Source organism: Solea solea, chromosome 19 (genome assembly GCF_958295425.1).
Source record: "Solea solea chromosome 19, fSolSol10.1, whole genome shotgun sequence".
NCBI lineage: Eukaryota > Metazoa > Chordata > Actinopteri > Pleuronectiformes > Soleidae > Solea > Solea solea.
In genome coordinates this window covers 6,341,714-6,362,475 of record NC_081152.1, presented here as the reverse complement: position 1 = coordinate 6,362,475, position 20,762 = coordinate 6,341,714, and the positions used below count along the sequence as shown (strand labels likewise).

Sequence of the window (20,762 nt, the reverse complement as noted above, 5' to 3'; positions counted from 1 at the left end):
GACCACCTGTAGGTATCACATGTTCAAACACTTCACTGACATCATGAATGACCCATAAATATAACGAACAGGCACCCATGTGATGAAATTAGCCTAATATTTGCAGAACATTCATTTTAAAGAAGAAGAAAGAAACTAAGCTGAGCTTTCCTATGTGACCCTAATGTTTTTTACAAGGGTCCAGAAAATATATGGTATTCCTGGAATTGAAGCCCAGGCAGCACATCATTTATTAACTTATTAACCTAAAATGACCATCACAACCGGCACTGCTGTCACCTTTCTTTATAAACTGAAGCCACACATTGGACTGCTTCTTCCTCTCTGCCATGATTCCTTCCTGAATCAAGTTTCAAGCAACATAGATTCATGATATCCTTGTCTTCATCAAAACAAGGAACAGATACTCTCGGGAACATAGCGTTTTAAAAGTGTGGATGATTTGGACTAAATCTCGACTTTAATTGATTCAAGTAGAGGATTAACAGGTTATGGAAAGGTTATGTTTCTTTGACGGTGATGACACACGCTGTAAGTGGCAGAGAAAAGCCTGGGGCAGAGAAAAGCTTACCGCCTTGTGTCGCACAGTGACAGATACGGCAACCATTAATTCACTTCCTCTCGACACCTTAAGTGTCGTGCTTGAGCAACATCAACCCTGTGGGTGAACATAAGTTAGTATGGGAGTTAACTCCCTGACTGACAGTATACTTCATTTCTACCTAAGTCGGTTGCTGACGCCATGTTCCACATTAAAATGAAGAAGGAAAAAAATGAAATATTAACTGCCTACAACTTGCTGATTCTTTTCAATGTACGACCGCGACCACAGTCTGTCCCCAGACTTTACCATATCCTGTACGTAAACACGATCATAAAGTTTTATTATTACTTAATTGCTAAGATATTGCAGGACTCGCAAGTAAGAAAAAAAGTAAGAAAAAAAAAAAAGAAGCACACATCTGACTTCAGTGAAGTTTCTGACCAGAAACCATTGTATTTCTCATCCAGAGGGAAAAAGTGCTTACATCCACTTTTTCTACTGCCCAGGCTGTGGCTAAGCTCAGGCTGGGGATGGGGGGAATGGGGTTGGAAAGGATGAGTCATACATTGCTTTCCATGCTCAATGATTATAATACCCCATTACAGAGAAAAGCACTGTTTCGCAGCTCAAGTGAATACTCTGCCTGTGAGCCAGGAGTTAACTTTTCACTTTGCCATGCTCTACATCAAAGGAATATTGTTTAAAAAAAAAAAAATCAACTCCACAGCAGGAGAGGGGAGTGAATCATGGAGCAGCAACACGTTCAACTTTTACATCACCGATGTGTCCTTGTTGACATTTTAAGAGGCTACTGCATCCATTTTGGCTCTTTTCATGAGTCATGGAGTAAAGAACACATCATCCCTTTCTGTATCCCACAGATAAAAGCTTTGGAGTAAGAAGCACCTTTACAGAAAACCATCTGCGACTGGCTTCGACTAAGTGTACAGTGTGTCACGAGTACAGAGGGCCATTGAGCAGCACAAAACAATAATTGGACCCTTAATGAGTCTGGAAAGGAATAAATGATATCCTGTACAGGATATGACAAAAAACGGCACTATTGGTGGTGCAGACAAAGGATCGCCTCAACTCTGATGTGGGGTCAAAACCTTGTCCCGCATATTTCGTTTTATCTCCCATGTTGTTATCAGACATTAGAGCTGATTTACGGGGTCCTTTCCACAAAGCCTGCATTTACAGACTCAAGTGGCTCATGCAGTTGCAGGGTCACTGCTTCTCTCCACAGTCCAGCTCACTCAGACTCCTCCCTCAGAGGGAAGGCAATCGGCGCACAAACACAAAAGACGCCACTCTGGACCTGTTGGACCTGACCTCGGGTTTGCCACTTAAAGGTGATTAAGAAACTACTCACTCAGATCCTGCATAAAGATCGGTTACATGACTGACTGGAAGATAATTGCCATAGACTATAAATAAAAAATGAAGCTGAAGTATGGTGGAAGTGTCCACCAGGGGGCAACGCCACTAGCTGCAAACATAACTCAGTTTGAATTGAAGTCGATTGGAAACAAAAACTCTAACTCACTTGATTTATAACGTCAGAAAACGTTTTTCCTTAAGAAGATAATGGTCTCAATCGCCAGTTTAAGCTCTTCTTCAACACAACATGATGTCAGTTATGTAAATTATGCTCACACTTGGAGCCAAAACAAAAGCATGACACCGTGTAATTGAGACCTAGTGCCTGATTGCGAGAGACGTCTATAAACTTGCGGTTTTGAAAGCTGATGCCGCGCCAGTCAGTTTACAAATGAAGCTTCACAACCGGTGTCCATTTTGCAACCACAAGACATGGTCTATGATAATTCCCAATAGGCGTGAGTGATGGCTGCATCTCTTGACTCTTCAGCTGAGCTTTCGCCACGTAAACAAGTGCGGATTGTAACGGTAAACCCTGATTTGGCTTGCGTTTCCACCACAGGTTGTCATAGCTGCGTCAGCTACAAATATCGTTTAACTTTATACGAGTAATGACAGTGTTGCTCACCAAGAAATTTGAAAAGAATAACACGACACATGGGTTTCTGATGTGCAGAATTGTGGAATCTGGAATTATTAGTTAAAAAAGAAACCCAGACTGCCTTAAATCATCTTTCTTCACATAGATTTTTTTGTGTTTTTCTCATTCCATTTCCATTGAAGCATGAAACTGATGATTCTCTGTCAACCAATCAACTGACTACAGTGTCTCTAGCTCCTCCCCTTTACATGTTGGACCAAACTACTAGGATTCCCCAACAGAACGGTGCCAAAAAAGGTGAGACTGTATTATTTGGAAACCATTGACAACTTTTGACAAATGAAAAATACATAATTTCTTAATGTACAGAACTCTTTAAACTGTCGTGGCTGCAAAAACATGTGTGTTAACGTCAAATCCCAAGTATTCTGACCCTTACATCAATAATAACTAGTGTTGTCATTTAAATTGGTATAATATGAACAAAATGAAAAAAAGGAAGTGCAGCATCCTTCAGTGCAAGCAGCTGTTAGTCACACACACACACAGGAAGTTATGTCACTTCTATTAGTTTATAATTGGCCTCATGGAGAAATTGTAAACATGCTGACAAAAAGGCAAAATGAAATAAACCATAAAATTCCTTTTGAGAAAGACTGCATATATAAAAAAAACAGCTGTGGACCAGGTGTATCCAACCTTTCACCTTGTCATAAAGTTTACTCGCTTAAGCAAAACCAACCTTTTAATGACCCTAAAAGTGTGTGTGTGTGTGTGTGTGTGTGCAAATCTGGCTTCAACACAAGGTACAGACTCAGCTATACGGCTGCAGATGTTATTTGATTAGGAAATTTCTGTAAAACCAGCCCAAAATGGTGTATTTTCTTTACAAAAATGCAACAGTACTGCTTTTTTTTTTTTCATGGTCCGCTGTTTCACCAAGAATGGGGAGAAAACATCTGGAAGACATTTCTCTGGCCTTTTAGAGGGCTTAGCAGACAGCACAATGGAACATATCGAATCCAGATGTAAAGGCGATCACAGAAACAGCGAGGCCTTCTTCTGTTTATCCCATTAAAACGTACATGAGGACAAAACAAATAACAGCTCCTAATATTTAGCATACTTTTTTTTAAATTGTGCCCATATTCCTTTTGCATACCTCAGCACAATCTTTTGTTACCATCACTGACTTAGTGCTAAAAGCTGTCCCTGTTTTCGTTTGCTCCAGGTATTCAAAGAATGTTTTTGTAGTATTTTTGATGACTAAAGTACTCTCCACTACTAGGTTCGGGTCCTGTGTGAATATTAGTTATGGACCGAGACCATTAAAAAAAAAGGGGGGGGGGGAAAAGCTTTTTTTCTTTTAATTAGTAATAACAAACCACAGTGAAAAGTGAAAGCAGACTTTCTAAGACCCATGAAAAGAGTCCATTGATTAATGGAACCAAAGAGAAAATCAGCTAAGCAGAAACATGAAGGAAACCTTTTGGAGAAGGAGCCAGATTTAGTCCACAGCAGATATTCTTGTCATAAATCTACTTAACAATGGAGCTCCCGCACTGGGAGGTCAGGGCATTCTATCATGGATTTGGGCAGACGTATAAGAAAATGTCTGATTAAATTAAAACTTGAATAGATCGGTCCAATTCTGAATCTCAAGCTTACAATGTCAATGAGATTTGTGTACAGTGAGGGTTCCAAAATCCCCACTGCACATCACACAAAAGCATTAAACCAAGACGGAAAACACATGACAACATGTGCATTATCTTCTTTTTTTTTTTACCTCCAACAGTCAACAGCACAAGCAGCACCAGCAGCAAGAATGTGTTTCTTCAGGCTCTGAAACTGTAAACCTGACAGCAACAGCAATTCTAAAGCCCTGACCTTCACCTTTGAACTGTGAACCCATTCATTCCTAACCTCTAAGTCTTATGGGCCTAGTGTTATTACCACATTTCACATGTGTTTAAAATGAGGTTTTCTCATTAAAAACCAAGGGTAAGATGACCTCCCTGAAAAACTATGGGCTCTGACTTCACTCATTCAAAAAAAATAAAAAAAGCTGTGGGGCTCACAGTCAGTGAGCTGTTTGTCTTTGACCTCAGGCTGCTGTGAATGGTCGTGTGCAGAAAAAGAAAATACTATTTATACACTATCAAGTCCTACTGACCATAGCAACAGGCCCGCATTTCATCTTTCATTCATTGTAAGGGTCAGGTCCACCGTCCAAACTGCACAAATCAATATCTTTAATTGACAAATCCACATAAACTGACTCTACAGTCTGCACTTTCTACAGTTTTGACTTAGTTCACGCCGACAGTTCTCATCAAACTTGTTTCAAGCTGTTACAGGTATGTGTTTTCAACGTCAAAGCTCAGATTGGCTGCACTGTACTCTTGCCTGCTCATCACCAACACTCTGAAAACAGCTGAAAACTCAAAAGTTAAAAAACTGACACAAATCCAAATGAACGATAATGTTGTATTAAGATAAATAGGTTGCTGTTTTGCATAATTGCCTCTCCTTTAGGTGCAGCAGGTGATGAAAATATTGGTTAACCCCATTTTATGGACCAAATATCACATTACATTTGATTAAACTACATTTTAATAATGAAATATGTACATATTACAAATGTAAATTGAATGCCTTATATGAATATGATTAGTAATAAACTGATAATGTGTAATTATTTTGATAATATATTAGTTAAACTTGAGTAGACTAGGAGCTTCTGCTTAAGTATTACTAAGAGAAATCAAATCAGGTAATAATAGTTGTGAATTCATTCTCTTTCTAAAACAAAAATCAGGAACTCTACCTGCAAAATATGAGCTAATAAACAAATGCATTACATTTAATGTTAACAATGTACTTGTTTTATTATTATGTAGGGTTAATACTGTAAAGTTGACAACTTCCAGACAACCACTGATGATGTAACCCTTAAAATGAATCCAGGTCCTCCTGTGGGACGACGTCATCTGGTTTGGGTTAAGATTAATCTTTTCCCAATGACTAATTGTCTGTTACCATTTGTTACAAATGCAATCACCATAATACAACATTAGTACATTAGTGAATCTTACACTAAAACTGAATGTAATCCAGTACCAAACTCTCAAATTCTGAATTCTTGGCGACAATACCAATAGGATTAATTTAAATAGAATATGACAGGTAGTTGCTTGCACTTCATCATCAGCTACTGTTTCCGTTCAAGGAAGTGTACCAGTTCCCTTGAGAATCACTTACAAGACTCCGGTTGATCTGTGTCAGTTTTTAAGAGCTGATTAAATCCAGCCTGGAGCATCCAAATGATTCCCAGGCTTTCTCCAATGTCCCACCTAATTCACAGTCCAACAACACCTCTGGCCTTGAAAATCACCCGGATCTGGATCCAACTGTTTTCTTTTACAGTGACCAAAGTTGTGTTCGGTTAACAACCAGTATTTACAGGCAACAGGGAAATAAACAAGCTGCACTAATTCCCTTTATGTATTTCCCAGCATGACCCACGTGAGCCAGTAAAACCATCTCGGCTGCATCTGCTTTTATCGTGAGTCTAATTCTCTGGCCGCAGCAGGCAGCCACAGTACAACATCGGCGTAATGTTGGACACTTACAAAAACTGTCCTAAAGAGACAGAAGAAGCCCACCTGTTCATCCCAAAGTCCTGTGTCGGAGACTCACGGCACACAGCAGACCACCAACCATGCCAGGCGCTCTTGAGGTGCTAATAATACCATGCAGGCCAGACCCCAGCACCCATGGCCACAGCTCTGCATGACCTCTGAACACCTACGGGACACAACAGTCCCACAGGAGTGTCTCACGAGGGTTATTAAAATCACTTCTATTAATTGATTCTACATATGGACTATGTTAACTGTTTATGTTGCCAAGAACAAAGATAAAGAATCTTTATGGATCCCCATGGGGGACATTTTAGAGTTGCAGTAACTTTATACAGATAAAACAAGAAAGTGATACATCAATAATAGGCCAAAATATGTTCAAGTTTTGTCTTTTTTTGCCTGTAACGTGTTGTTTTAATTGTCTGCTGCCTGGCGTGGCCACTTCTCCTTTCAAAAATCTGAATCTGAGTGGGACCTTTTCCAAGTTAAATAATGCATAATGCTTTTCACCATCAGACACACACACACACACCGCTTTAGAGAGCCTGTGTATCCAGAGCCTGGTGTCAGAGTCTCTGACTTAGGCAGCTCCACCCTACCACTTCAGACAAGCTCCAGGCCCTCCCTCTTATGAAAATCATGCTCATCCCTCTCATCAGTTGAGGGGGGGAGAGAAAAAAAGGAAAAGGGGAAAAAACTTTCTGAAAACGCCTCCTAAAACTTTCTTCCACTGCACCACAGCAAAAAAATGACTTTAACCACACAGCAATAAGACTGTAAACTGCAAAAAAAAACTAAATTGGACTTCATGTTAAAAGTAACATCTGGAAAACTTCATTTGTATTTGTCAGCTGGGTGCATGCCATGTAGTATATGATATATTTTTAACTATTTTGTACATCAACTTTGCCACATTAGTGAATATAGGCGTTTTAGACCCAGAATGAATCAGCAACTTTTCTCCACATCACACACAGAATAAATGATCACCTCCACATATTTCTGTCTTTCTTTCAGTCTTTTTTGGATACTAACAAATCCCACAGTGTAGGAAACACACATGTTGAATACATTACCGCACCAAAAACGGCGCAGGGGGGATTTTTCTTTTTTTTTGGGAGTGAGCCACTGGAGAAAATCAAAGTTTGCAGCTGCAGCTGCTGCATCCACACACACACACACACACACCTCACAGCTGCATCTTACCTGAACTTGCTTGCGTTGTGACAAAAAGCAGAATCACCGCTAAAGTGATTTGGGCGTCCCTTAACCTCCGTTTAACTTTCCATCTTATATGGGTATCCATGACCGCCAGAGACGTCCACGGCAAGTGGCTTCACTTTTTTCTCTTTGAAACTAACTGGAGGCGCAAAAAGTTCTTGGGCAGCAACTTTAAGCCAAAAAAAAAAAAAAAAAGTCCCAGAGATAGAGAGAAAAAGGGGGGAGAGGGGAGTGTATGGTTATTTCTCAAGCAGCCATAAGGGTTTGTTATAGTGGGTTCCTCCAGCTGGTTGACGGATGGGTGCCGCCGTCTCTCTCTCTCTCTCTCACACACACACTCACTCTCTCTCTCTCTCTCCCTCACTGCTCCTCTCCTCTGTAAAGTGTCCTGCTCCGCCGCTCCTGCGCTCACAAGTGCAGCCCCCTCCCACCGTCGTCACGTAGAGACCCAGCAACTGCAAGTCCAACGGGGCAACACGCACCCAAAAAAAAGAAAGAAAAGTCCTCCCGTCCACACACACCCCCACTCAGGCTGTCACTCACAGCGTGGACAGGAGGCGCGGGCAAATCAGAGGGGGCCATTACGCGCGAGGCGGCCGTGTTATTGGTCCAAACAGGGAGGGAGGAAAAGTTGAGAGAAAGTTTCACGCCTACAGCTCCGTGTGCGCTCTGAGTGATTTCATGGAGTTCGCTTCTTCTTCTTTTTCACTAAGCCAGAGGAAAAGGAAAAGCATTATCATGACTGAGATGTAACATTAACACCTCAAAGCTAGCTGGGTGTGTTTTACCATGCACCACCGTCCCACACAGGTCTCAACCTGCATCCAATTAAAGGTCCAGTGTGCAACAAGAAGGTTTTTTTTTTTTAGCAGACATAGAATAATCTACCAGTCTACAATCTACTATCTAAGTGTAGAATTACTTTAAAAATATATATATTGTTTGGTTTCATAGCCTTAGGACATGCCTTTCTTTACAGTATGTACTTTAAGCCACAGCCTTGCTTTATAGAGTACACCATCTTGCACTCCAGTACCTAAAGGCCCTGGTATACTTCCGCGCGCACCATGTGCAAGACTCGAAATGCACCATCAACGCACAACGCGCAAGCTGCAATTCATTTTTAAACCACAAGGTGGACCAAAGTGCAGTACATGCAATACAAATCAACAATAAGAGGGCTAATAGACACACATAAAAGCCAATAAAAGGGGTATTTAAAAACAATAATACAAAATAAACTAGAAGAAGAAAATAAGCTAAAACATACATAAGAAACAACTCACAAGTATATGGGCGCAAAGCTCTATTTCTCTGCTCTCCGGCATCCATTCGTCCAACCATCTTCTACCGCTTTATCCTCCACATGAGGGTCATGCGGGGTGCTGTGCCAATCTCAGCTGACATACACCCTGGACAGACTAGTTTTTGTATTTTCTAGATATCACGAACAGTCTAGGAGTTATGGTAACGAGAAGTACGCATGTCAAATCCTGTCGGCTGGTAACAGTGGGCCGGTACTGTCCAGTACACATTACCTGCACTTGAATTTGCATTTAGGTTATCTGTTCAATTCATTATTATGGCCCATAAAGTAATTTCTCAGGATCTTAGACCCTTCTTGTTTGTTTCTAGTGTCTAAAACCATGGTTCTCAAACTATGGTACGTGTATCAATCAGTGGAGTATCAAACCAAACCAAACTAGCCAGAAACATTCTTTTTGATATACGAAAACCACTGCACTTCCCTTACGTGCTTGGGGAAGGGAAAGCTAAATGGAGTAGTCTTAAAGCCAGGTTATACTTGCCCACTTCTGCATCCCTGGAGAGCCACTTCGCATTTCCACATGAACGTACATGCCAGCGGTTCCGTTTACACTATACTAGACTAGCCTCGTTATTCTACCTTGCGTTGTGTACTCGATCTCACGATCCAATTTTGATTTCTCACCAGGAGTTCACAATTTTTTTTGTACCTTGTATTCTTTGAGCGCTGAGTTGTACATGTGTGAAATGAGCAAATGACTAGATTGACATCATGTGGACCCAAGCGTACCTCTGCACACATACAAATGTGGAAAGTATGACCTGGCCCTTTATTTCTTATAATCTGCAGTCTCAACATTGAATAACTCATTCTTACACACTGAACCTTTACGCACTGGAGTGTTTTACTGTATTTAGCATCGATGCTAGAAATTCTGGGTCCCCATGAAAAGAATATTATTCTGGGTTCAGAATTCCCACATATTCAATTTCCAAATTGTAGAAAAAAAAAAACATTCAATCAGTACAAAGACGTGAAAAGACAATCCATGAAGTTTTGAGATACTGGATCTATAGAATGATGGAAGAATGATGTGACCTGTTTGTGTTTGATTAAATTAGGGACTAAGGAGAACGTTAAATGGCGTAAAAAGGTCTATGGGGATTTGTGATTTTCTGTTACCAATTATGTTCTGTGTCACTTCATATTATGCTCAATATGCATATTCTTCAGTTTGTGTTACCAAACACATGACACACAGAAAGCTAAGAAATGGAAAGTACTGAAACTATTGATACATCACAAGAAGGTTTCTTCATCTCTGGGCCAAATATTAGAGCATGAAATTTCATTTGGGTTATTAACTAGAGCCATTTTGCTCAGACTGCATTGAATAATTTGAATCAAATTTGCACAAAGCCCTAATGCTAGTGGGTGGACCGTAACTGTAATACATCTGTTTACTGCTGTGCACTGGTGGGAACTCAAGAGTTGACAAGGTGAATAAGGGTGGGAGGTGCAGGGGTCACTAAAGGCCCAAGAACAATATGTGTGAATTGTCTTCAGAGCCATTTGGTTGGATTCAGCAACCTTTTGTTTCCAGAAAGCATAAGATATGACAGTGCAGTCATATAAAAAAATGAAGCATGAAATAGCTTACAGGCCTCAAAAAAAAGTATCCAAGTCTTGATATTATTGAGTCAGTATGTATCTTGAAGCCCCTCAGTCAAAGCTGTCTATGACCGGGCTTGTTTCGTACAATATTAAATGCCTTCTTTGTATTTTTGATACAGTGGAAACCTGTGGGAAAAGCAGCACAGGAAATATGTGACTCATACAAGAGCCAACATTTTAAGTCGCTTCAGACACCAGCTCTTGCTGGCAGCTGTCTTTTATAATGTGTCACAGGGCTGCTTCAATGGGGGGCAGACTTCCATTAACTGCCCAGTAAATGAAGGTTTTTACACAGCAAACAAATGCCATGGTGTCTGTGGACTGACTTGACGTGTAACCATGACTTTGAACAAGCTCAGTTGTCACTTTTAACCTGGACCATCTTTGAGATACAGTATACATTTGAGTTGCAGTTTAGGCTTTTGTCAAGAGTTGCTGCTTGAATGTGTGTTTTCGAAGCTTTAGAAGTTTTAATGTTTGTCAGAGGACCATCTGTAACGTGACGTGGTTCAAATTCACATTTCAAAGGGCTGTGATGTGAAACATAGACTGGGGTTGGCTTTTAAGCAAAAATAAAACATCACAGCAAAATAATTGTATTTTGTTGATGTCGTCATTGTACTGGCAGGCGACCCTCATTACCTAATGTTTACATTGCTTTGTGTATAAAGGCGTTGATTTCATGTGAAACTTGTCCTCCGAGGGGCAGAAGAAATGACATTTACATCAAGAATAAACTATCCGTTCAACACTGACCGCATAGCCATATAATGGCTATGTGGTCAAATATATGGGTCAAATTATGGCGTGAGCCCTGTATTTATGGTGGCTTTATACCTACACCACACTAAGCTCACAAACTGCTCTTGTACAAAGCTTCTGCTTCCTGAAGCTGGCTTCTCACTAACAACGTGCTGATTTATTTGACACTGGGAGTTAGGCTTCAGGTGAAGACCTTCTGACAGAATAATCCTTCAGCAAAGACGAGACAAGAGGATCTACAGTCTCAGAAAGCCAGAGACTTGTCCACACTCTCTTTGGTCAGTTTACATCTACTTTAATCAGGCGTCACACTGGAAATGAAAGTCAGAGATTGCCAAAGCCAATCAATGGTAGATGGAGTCATCTGATGCTTTACTTGACAACACAACATTGTAAAACATCTCCTGCTTTTAAAATTCTCTTTATGGCACTTTTCCACGACACACTTCCAGCACGACTTGGCTCGGCATGGCTTGACTCTACTAGTTTTTTTTTTGCTTTTCTATCAGCGATAGTACCAGGTACGAGGTTTCAAGCGAGCTGGATGTGACATCGACAGACTGCCGCCCATTGATTGGCAGAGAGCGTTGGAGTGTGCTACCTAAGACACAAGAATCAAACTGAACAATATAATGTAGACCATTTAAAAAGACATTTCTAAAATCTCAACATTTATCCAGAGGAGTCTGGTGTATTTAGTGACAGCACTGATGAAAGCCAGCGAACCCTTTCCAATGCAGAGTCAATGCACCGGTCATGCAGGAAGTACTGAACGATTCTGCAAACAAATCTTTCAAGTCTAATGATTCAGTACACTAAAAATAACGTGTTGCGTATAAAGCGATGTCATGGCAGTTTCATGCATCCATGCTATGATGACTCCGCCCACACTGAGGAGGTACTTTAGTAATGGAAACCAAATACATACCAAACCAAGTAGAGTCGAGCCGTGCCGTGCAGTCATGCTGGAACTGTATCGTGGAAAAGTAACAAAAGTTTGACTGGCTTCATATTAGTTGTCATATTTCCTGGTCTTAGATCTCCTAAAAGTCAGAGCAGGATTAGATCAATAACTATAAATGAAATAAAGGAAAAAACTGTTTCTAATTATGAAAGTCTCCACTAAAAGTAAATGTAGATTTTTTTGTGGAATGAATACACAGACAACATCTTGCATCTGCAAGTCTTCCTCTTCTGCTTCTCTGTAAACAAAAAGCATTCAATTTGTCAAGTACTTGTAAACTTTGTGCGTGGTGAATTATACTCATTTAAACCTGCATTTTTTAGATCTTTCCCATCAGTTCCTAAACAACAAATAGTTTTTCACAGACCCGGCATGAAATTATCACTCTCTGTGTTGAATTACAGGTCCAGAATTACAGAATGGAGTTAATTCTTGTTTTACTTAGTTGTCCGTTTCACAGCAAAACCGAGGTAGGAAATAGTAAACTAAACCAAAAGGCCAGATAAATGTTGGATCCTGGCACTGAGCAGCTCCTGGCAGCTCCAAACAAAGATTAGACATTTATGCAACGTGGGATGTTTTACTGTAGATCAAGAATCTGGGAGTAACAAAAGGAGTGTGTATTGGAAATACAGCCTCACTGTGAGCGTGTGTTTGTGCATGTGCATGCCTTGTTCTCTGTTTTGTGTGCTGGCACAAATGCAAGTCCTGCAAAGGAGGCAAGCACACTGCAGGCGAGGAGGGAAACCCAAGACAAAAAAAAAAAAAAAGCCAGCATGACTCAGGCGCCAGTATTATACTTTGTAATCACAATCGAAGGGTAATTAATTTTGACAGACATCTAAAACTCTGTGTCTTCGTGTCACTGCGGCAGGAACCGTTGTAAAATCATTAATAATTTAAAAAATACAAAAATACAGATTATCTTGACAGAAGACAAACCTTGTGGTTTCTCTCGCAGATGCACTCAAGTGTTAAGCATTATGAAAGCATGCTGCACAAAGGCAGGACACCATATTTTCCCTTCCACAACGTGCAGCGCCAGATTCTTTTCAAGGCGTACCTCAGAGAGAGAAGCATTAAGAGCCTTTAGTGTTAAGTCTCGAGAAAATGAAAAAATATCTAGAGCAAATACCCTATATACTTAGGATGATGACACAGCGGTGCCTGTCATTAGGCAGGAAAACCACACTGGTGATCAGTGAGTCAGTCTCACCTGTGTGCTTTACGCTGCCAGCTGCAGCTTATCACGAATGTGGCATTTTATGTTGGAAAAACTTTGCAAGCACATAATTCTTCTTGGATACATAAGCAGACCAAGAATTCATTCAAATTCATAAATCAGTCATCTGGCATTAACAATATCAGACATGAACAGACAATTCGTGAACGTACTGTTTGTCCCCGCGTGACCTCCACATACTGTAGAGAAGATGAGAAAACATGATCGGTGAAGGGTCCAATATTCTACAATATGCTTTTATTGGTGATCAATAGAGAGTTAAGTTTATAGCCCACGTGTTCTCCATGAACCCTGAGTGCAGAACTGCAACCTTATTCCTGTCTGACATTACTGCGCTAGATCCAACTTGTGCTATTCAAGAAATGCAGAACATCTGGTCATACGGTTTGAAAAAGAGTTGGTTTCTGGGAGGCCAATGGAGGTATCATCAACCAGTCATATCTCCCTATTAAGGTGTTGCTTCTCATATTTTGTTGTTCTTCAAATATGCACACTCATTTCTTAAAAAACATTGCAAAAATGGTAGACACACTTGCTGGTACGGTATCAATCTCCTTTATAGCTTTCCTCTTACTGTTCTTTTTTGTCTAGATACCTTTTTATAAAGTAAACTCGAGCTCAGACCTCGAGAAGAAAAAACCACAGACATGGACAAAGACGAGAAACTTTGCCGTGTCACTCTGCAGACCTTAGCAATTACATGACGAGCCACCTTCTGCAGCCAGAGAGGAACATAACGAATGGGTCTTGTTAAAACACGTGGGCACAAACTGCCTCCCATAATTACAGCTACCACTACAAACAGCCAACAGGGTGGAGCTGTGCTCGCAGGGGTGTGGAAGGAGACATGGTTAGTTAATTCCTAAGACGACAGGCGACAACTTTGGCTCTTTTGTTGTTGCTGCTTAGGTCGAGAGATTTTATTAAGAGTGGAGTTTACGAGGCATAGAAATCACAACATATTAAACCGCAGTTTTACACAGAGACAAGGAGCATCTTTGCTCTCTAAATGCCCAACAGTGGATGGTTTACTCTGACGTTTGCAATCTGTGGAAACCTTTGACAATTACACAAGATTACGCTGTTCTCTTTGACATAATTAGTATAATTTAATCAAATTACAAATTTCACAGAAGCCCCTTTTTAATATAAGGGCAACAAATTAGCATGTACATCAAATGAAGTGTAAAGTATCATGCATTAACATCTTGGTCATAGCCTTCAGAGGCAAACGTGTATTGACTTGATCTTTCCCTAATTGTCTTGAATTTTTTTGGCAACTCTTGCTCATTTCTGTGTAATTAAACTTCTACTCCTGAATAACTATTTGGATTCCAAGTGGTGAAAGATATGAAAGAAGTTTTATATAACATTACATTCCAATTAGGGCTGTAGTTTAGGGTTTATAACCTGTCAGTTATTTGACTGTCATACAGTGGATACAGTGTCATCACCTGTTTGGTAATCTCTGCCACAATAGAACGCGATGTTCTCCAATTAAAAGTTTTAGTAAAACAATACAATATCTATACGCAAAAACTAAACAAAAATATACTTAACAGTTGCTGCTGCTTTAAGCACAGATACATAAAGAGAAAATGGGTCACATGAAACCAAAGAGATCACATTATTTACAATTACTGTGTCACTTTGCGTGTCTTTATGGTCACTCTTCTGATTTGTGTGGTCATTGTGAATGTCATTTAGAGATTCTGTGGACATTTTGTCTCTGAAAGTGATGTCTGTGGTCTTTTGAGAGATTTTGTGTTGCTTTGTGGTTGTTTTCTTTGCATTTTGTGTTACATCAGACTTTCAAACACAGACATTTTGCCTCTTTGCAGTTACAGTTAACATTTTTTTTTTTTGTCTTTTAACAGAGCTACACGGCTTTCAGATGAGAAACATTAACAACCCACTCTATACAGAGTTTCTGGCCCAGGGGTCCAGTAAGGTCGTTAAGCAATCCATGCACAGTTTTGAGAATTACTGTGATTTGCTGGTTGCCAGGTTTCTTTCTTGGGGGGGATGCTTAAATCCAAACATTGCCATGATTTTTTTTGCAGAGCTTCTTTATCGTGGCAACTATTAGATGAAACTGTTTTAGACACATATTTCTGCGGTGGCGTAACTGATCTGTAGTTTGACTTAGCTGCGCGTCAGACTGTGGAAGCACTCAAAGTTTCTTATGAAACTGAAAATGTGGGCCTGCACTTGAAAATGGAAATAGGCATATTTCTGTTGAGGCCAAAGACAACCCAGGAGAATTTGAAAAATGTGGACCAGTTCAGTTTTTTCCCCATTCTTTTTCAGTAAAAACATCTGTGTCCTGGCAGCTCACCTGAAGCCTTTTAATATTCCTGTACTCCTGAAAATCTTGTATCAAAGCTCAGAACAGCGCTTCCAATCCAAACACACCTCAATGCCATTGGATTGAATCAAGACAACAATGCTACGTAGTAGATTAGGTTAAAACCAAATGGAAAAATATCTAAAAATCTGAAATATCTCAACTATTGTTGTATGGATTGCCAAGAAATCTTAAGCGCCCATTCATGATACTGACTTTGAGCTCCTGGCTTTTGCTCTAGTGTCTTTGGCGCACTGATACGGATTACGCAGGACAAACAATGTTGATCCCTTAACTTTCGTCTGATGACATCATCATAGTGGAAATAATTGTTTGTCCAATGGTTTGACTGCTTTCTAGAGGGTTGCCTGAAATTGTGTGTGTGGGAATGCAAATGTCCCTTCCAGGACTTTCCTCGACAGCCTGAGTTCAGATTTGACCCAGACTCGATCCCTTGCCTGACTTTTCCGGATGGCGTCTGAACCAAACAATCTCATACTGTATCTCATGCTGCTTTCTTCATGTGTGATTTTGCATACTCGGGTTTCATTTCTGGTACCAACTTTGAACTGAATCAGTAAACCGATATGTTCACATCTTCAAAGTGGCAGAATCACCAGGGCCACCACCAGAGGGGTTGAGACAGTCTGTGCTTTCAGTTAAAGGTTCCACAATCTGGAACAGCTTATCACCTGCAATACAGAAAAGCCCCACATATACAGTACCACCTTCAAAACACACTAAAAAATCAAAATTACAACCATGGGAAGGCAAAAACGCAATGCTGACTTATTTTAAATGATCTTTGCATCCCACATTACACTGTAGCCTGACAGTCAAACTGTACGAACATCTAATCTGTCCCAGAGAGTCTGCACAATGGCTTCCTATGAATGTGTGTTGATTACAAAGTCTTGTTTGTTGCTCATGAAGCATTACATAACATGGCATCCCAATATGCTGCCTCATGGAATTCGTGGGCTCCCTACAAACCTTCCACATTCTTGGCCTGCATTCAACAGAGACAGTTTAGGGACTGGGATGCCCTTCATGGGGCCGCCAAGGCTGCTGCCAGCTATTAAGGGGTGCGCACAGTTTCATGAGCTACGCCCTGCAGGGTAGCAGTTTGTTGAATTGAATTTGTAATCTGCTGAACTTGTTTCAGTACATGTGATAACTACTGAACATCTGTCCTGGGAGAGGGATCCCTCATCTGTGGCTTTTCCTACCCCACTTTTCACCCTTTTCAGTCAGCTGGGATTGGCACCAGCTACCCCCATGTGGAGGATGCAGTGGTAGAAAATGGATGGATGTGAGGGTCTAAGGATAGAGGTTGCCACTTGCTGTACAGACTGTAAAGCCCTTCGAGGCAAACTGTGTTTATGATGTTGGGCTATATAAATAAAAAATGACTTTTTAAAATGTTTAAAATGGAGTGGAGAAAATGGCAAAATGCATGTATTCTAAATAAAATATATAAGGATCTTGCTGACATACTATTTTTTTTTACAAACCCAAAACGTGGCAAGCATGCAGTGCCATGTCACTCTAAACCTCACATACTGATTAAGTCTGCACTGTCTAACAGAGCCTGGCAATTGTATGACTAGAGATTTGGCTGCTTGTTCCAGCAAGTCAAACAAAAACAAACAGAAAAAGAAGACATTTTTGAGCCACACTGAGGTATAAAATTAGTTTGAATTGTTCAAAGGTTCATCCAGCCTTTTTTTTTTTCCTCTTCTTCCAAGCAAATTTTGTTTGTGAATAAAGGCAAATAAACCATAATGCACAGGACCATATTTGGATATCATAACATAGTTGGCGTAATATATTGCAGTGCACTGAAGTGAGACTGGATTGTGTATCTTACCTCTGCTTTTCTGGTTCCTCTCCAAAATAAAGATTCCAAAGAATCATTGTGTTGTCTGTGGTTGCTGGGACACACGTCCCATCAATCAGCCAGTCAACTCTACAAAACAAACAAATAAAAAAAAAACAACAATGTCACACATTTATGTTTTAGAATTGTCAGAATTGTCTTTGTTATATAAGTGTTATATAATTAGACAGTATGCGCTGTATTTTCAGACAGTTTGTCAGACAAGTAAAGGGAGTGTGGAATTAAAGCTAAATGTTTTGGGGTTTTTGTTTCTGCATGCACACGGACAGATGGCTGATTATCCACGAAGGTGCACAAAAACACCTACAGGCAACTCACAAAGCACACCCCCCCAATTTTGTTAGTATTTGTTTTGATGCTGATGATTTGTGGGCACAAGACAGAGAGAGTTTCCATTGGCCCGTAGTTGGAAGTGAGCTCATGTAAATATTATCATGAGTGCATAATACTTGTGCACATGTGAAAGTGTTCAGCAGCTGCTCGCAAGAGAGGAATACATCAGACCCAACCATAAAAGCATCGATACACAGAAATTCAGAGTCTCACAGTCTCCCGAGAAACACAGACCCACGTACACAACTCCACTCCACACACACACATACACACTTGACACGTTTTCATGAACTCACCAGCTGTCAGTTATCACTTGAGTGCAAATCCCTCATTGGCACCGATCCGTTGGCCTGGATGTTTGTGCTCTGGAGGAATACCCCTCCCTCCACTCTGGAGTGTAACCCCTACTGAGAAACTTTGCAGGGCATAAAACTTGTGTTGGAGTTTTACAGAGTGAAATCAGTAGGATGAAATAGTACCTCATTAAAGAAGGTTTAGGTTTTTTGGGGATATAGTCACTTAAAGGGACTGTACGTAATATTATTCAATGCATAAATCTTTTAATGCTAATGAATTGTAACATGACTTTGTAAATTGTAAAATTAGACCAAAATTAGAGCTAAATGACCCAAAAGTCTTAAAATAGAGACCTTCCACAACCTTCTCCTTTGCCTCAAATGGCCCGATGGCCGCACCAGCAGTGTGACGATAATGAACAACTTTGAGCGTGACACAACAGCAACAATGGAGGACATCCAGCAGGTCTTTTTTCTGCTTGGTTTGTGGCTGTTTGTCTTAAGCAAACATCAAGCTTTGTATGAGAATAGACTACGGAAGTTTCCCTCGACTTCAATGAGATATTTGCACCTGACGCAAAGGAGTGATGTTTTTCTGTTGCCCAATCAGCTGACTGACAGTGGAGCCGGTAGAGGCTGGTTATTTTGGTACTATTCCAAATGGCAACGCAAAAAAAAAAAAAACTTTCCGCTCAATAGAAACACAGCATGTGTGACCTCATCGGTATGCATCTTGTTTGTGAGTAAACTCCTGCAGTCTCCTCTGTCACTGTTTTGGTCCAAGCCCAGGATGATCACTTGTAAGCACAAGCATATGAGGCTGCAGTTCAGTTATGGCCACACGTGTTGCTCGAGAACTGTTGCTGTTTGGAACTTGTGCTTTGGCCCTATAAGGGAGAATACTAGCTGCATGCACTGAATTCAAAACCACACTCTCATATTAGGTGGGTTTACATGTTATTATTGACACTTTAAATGTTTCTGTGTTCATTCTCCAAAGCTTTTACATTACTCCTGTCTTCGTGGAGGCGATTGATCCGTCTGTTTCCACATAGCTTTCAAATTGTTGCAAATACTTGAATTTATTCCCCTCAGTGGTCCCTCGTCATTTTGTGGTAAAGCAACTGCAAACTGGGAATATCACATGCTTTGCTAAACCAACAATGTATGATGTTATCACATTTCTATGATTCATGTATTGAAAGATTGATTTCTTGCAGCTAATTAAAAAAACATACTGGAAACACAACTACAAACAACAGCAGACCCTACAAAATGTCCTGTAGTTTAGTACCTTTCTAAAATAAGATTTATGTTTCTGCAGCAATGGTTAAAGCTATTTCCAGTTTTAGAAATCATCTCAATCATCTTGCTCTCAAAGTGATGTAAACAAAGAGACGTAAGGAAAACAAGAATTGTATTTCTCTTAAAAATGAGAACATCCCACATCGTTCTATGATAAAACGTGGTTCTCAACACTCTTTCTTTTGTAAATTTTCCTTTATATCTGACATTTAGTTTAGTCTTCTCGTCTGAATACGTCCACGCAGTTTGGGAGAGAAGAGAAACGTCTTTGTTTGCAGAGTGGTGTTTTATGTAAGTAATGTCCTTGGCTGAAAAGTCATGTTGCTCCATTGGTGTGGTACATGTGGGGGTTTATAAGCCCATGTGGACTGGATACTTACGTGAGGACACAAATTTTAACAACAACCAACATGAGATTTAAGTGTTACGACTACTTGACGGATATTAAGGTCACTTCTGCGTCACTTATTTGTGAGTAAATGACCCCAGTGACACTGTCAGCGGCCGAGAAATAGCTTGGATTCTCCCTTGGTCCTGATCTGACTGCACACTGCAGGCAACCAACCACTCATCTACACTACACTGGACTCACATGTGGCATGCAGCCCCTGTTCCTGGCTTGCACTGGCCCTGCTGCTCTTTGTCCCATACTTGCATACACACTTTTTTTTGGTATTCTTTGGAGAGCCGATGTTGTAAATTAAACATCACAAACAGGCTGTAATAATTAAGAGCGAGCAGGATATGCTCATCAAAGGCTCCATGGCAGAAGTGGAGCTTTTACAGTGAAGATGTAGCAAAGGCCAGCTGGAGTCTGTGTGGGTGTGGCTCTGTTCAATGCCCACATTACACGCAGAGAAGTAGGAAGGGGATGTCATGAAATCTGGATCAAATCAATTTATACTCTCTCATTTCCTGTTGGTTTGTTGCAGCTTTGATGATTGTTTGGATGTTCCGAGTGCCTTTCTTCCCCAGTGAGCTACTAGATGATAAGGCAAAAGCAAAAGAATCCCATCAAGGCAAAATTACAAGGATAAATGTTGGTGTAAAAATGGCTCTTTGGTTTAATGCTCAAATTTATTTCTGCGCAAACACAAATTCTCCTCCATGCCAAGGAACATAAATTTGTAGCTTCACAGTGTATGTTCACCAGATGATGAATTTTTCCATCCAGCTCCACCTGCAGGCTGACGTATTTGCTTTTTTATTAAAATGTCTTCAAATTGATATGGATACAGATATTTATGGCCTCTAGAGGATGAAACCTAACCTACT

At 40.4% G+C, this 20,762-nt stretch overlaps 2 protein-coding genes across 3 annotated transcripts in view; both read right to left on the bottom strand.

Annotated features, from left to right (window-relative positions):
• The window catches only part of col5a1 (procollagen, type V, alpha 1), a 78,774-nt gene extending 70,916 nt beyond the window's left edge, over nt 1-7,858 (bottom strand). The window contains exon 1 of one of the 2 annotated variants that reach the window (XM_058617733.1): nt 7,382-7,858. In XM_058617733.1, coding sequence (XP_058473716.1) covers nt 7,382-7,481 — 100 coding nt within the window. In that variant the 5' untranslated portion in view covers nt 7,482-7,858. The remainder of the gene's footprint in view (nt 1-7,381) is intronic. The other variant, XM_058617732.1, reaches the window with a different exon arrangement.
• A 9,661-nt stretch (nt 7,859-17,519) lies between these two features.
• The window catches only part of LOC131446656 (uncharacterized), a 37,780-nt gene continuing 34,537 nt past the window's right edge, over nt 17,520-20,762 (bottom strand). Inside the window, exon 9 of the mRNA XM_058618041.1 lies at nt 17,520-17,622. Coding sequence (XP_058474024.1) covers nt 17,520-17,622 — 103 coding nt within the window. The remainder of the gene's footprint in view (nt 17,623-20,762) is intronic.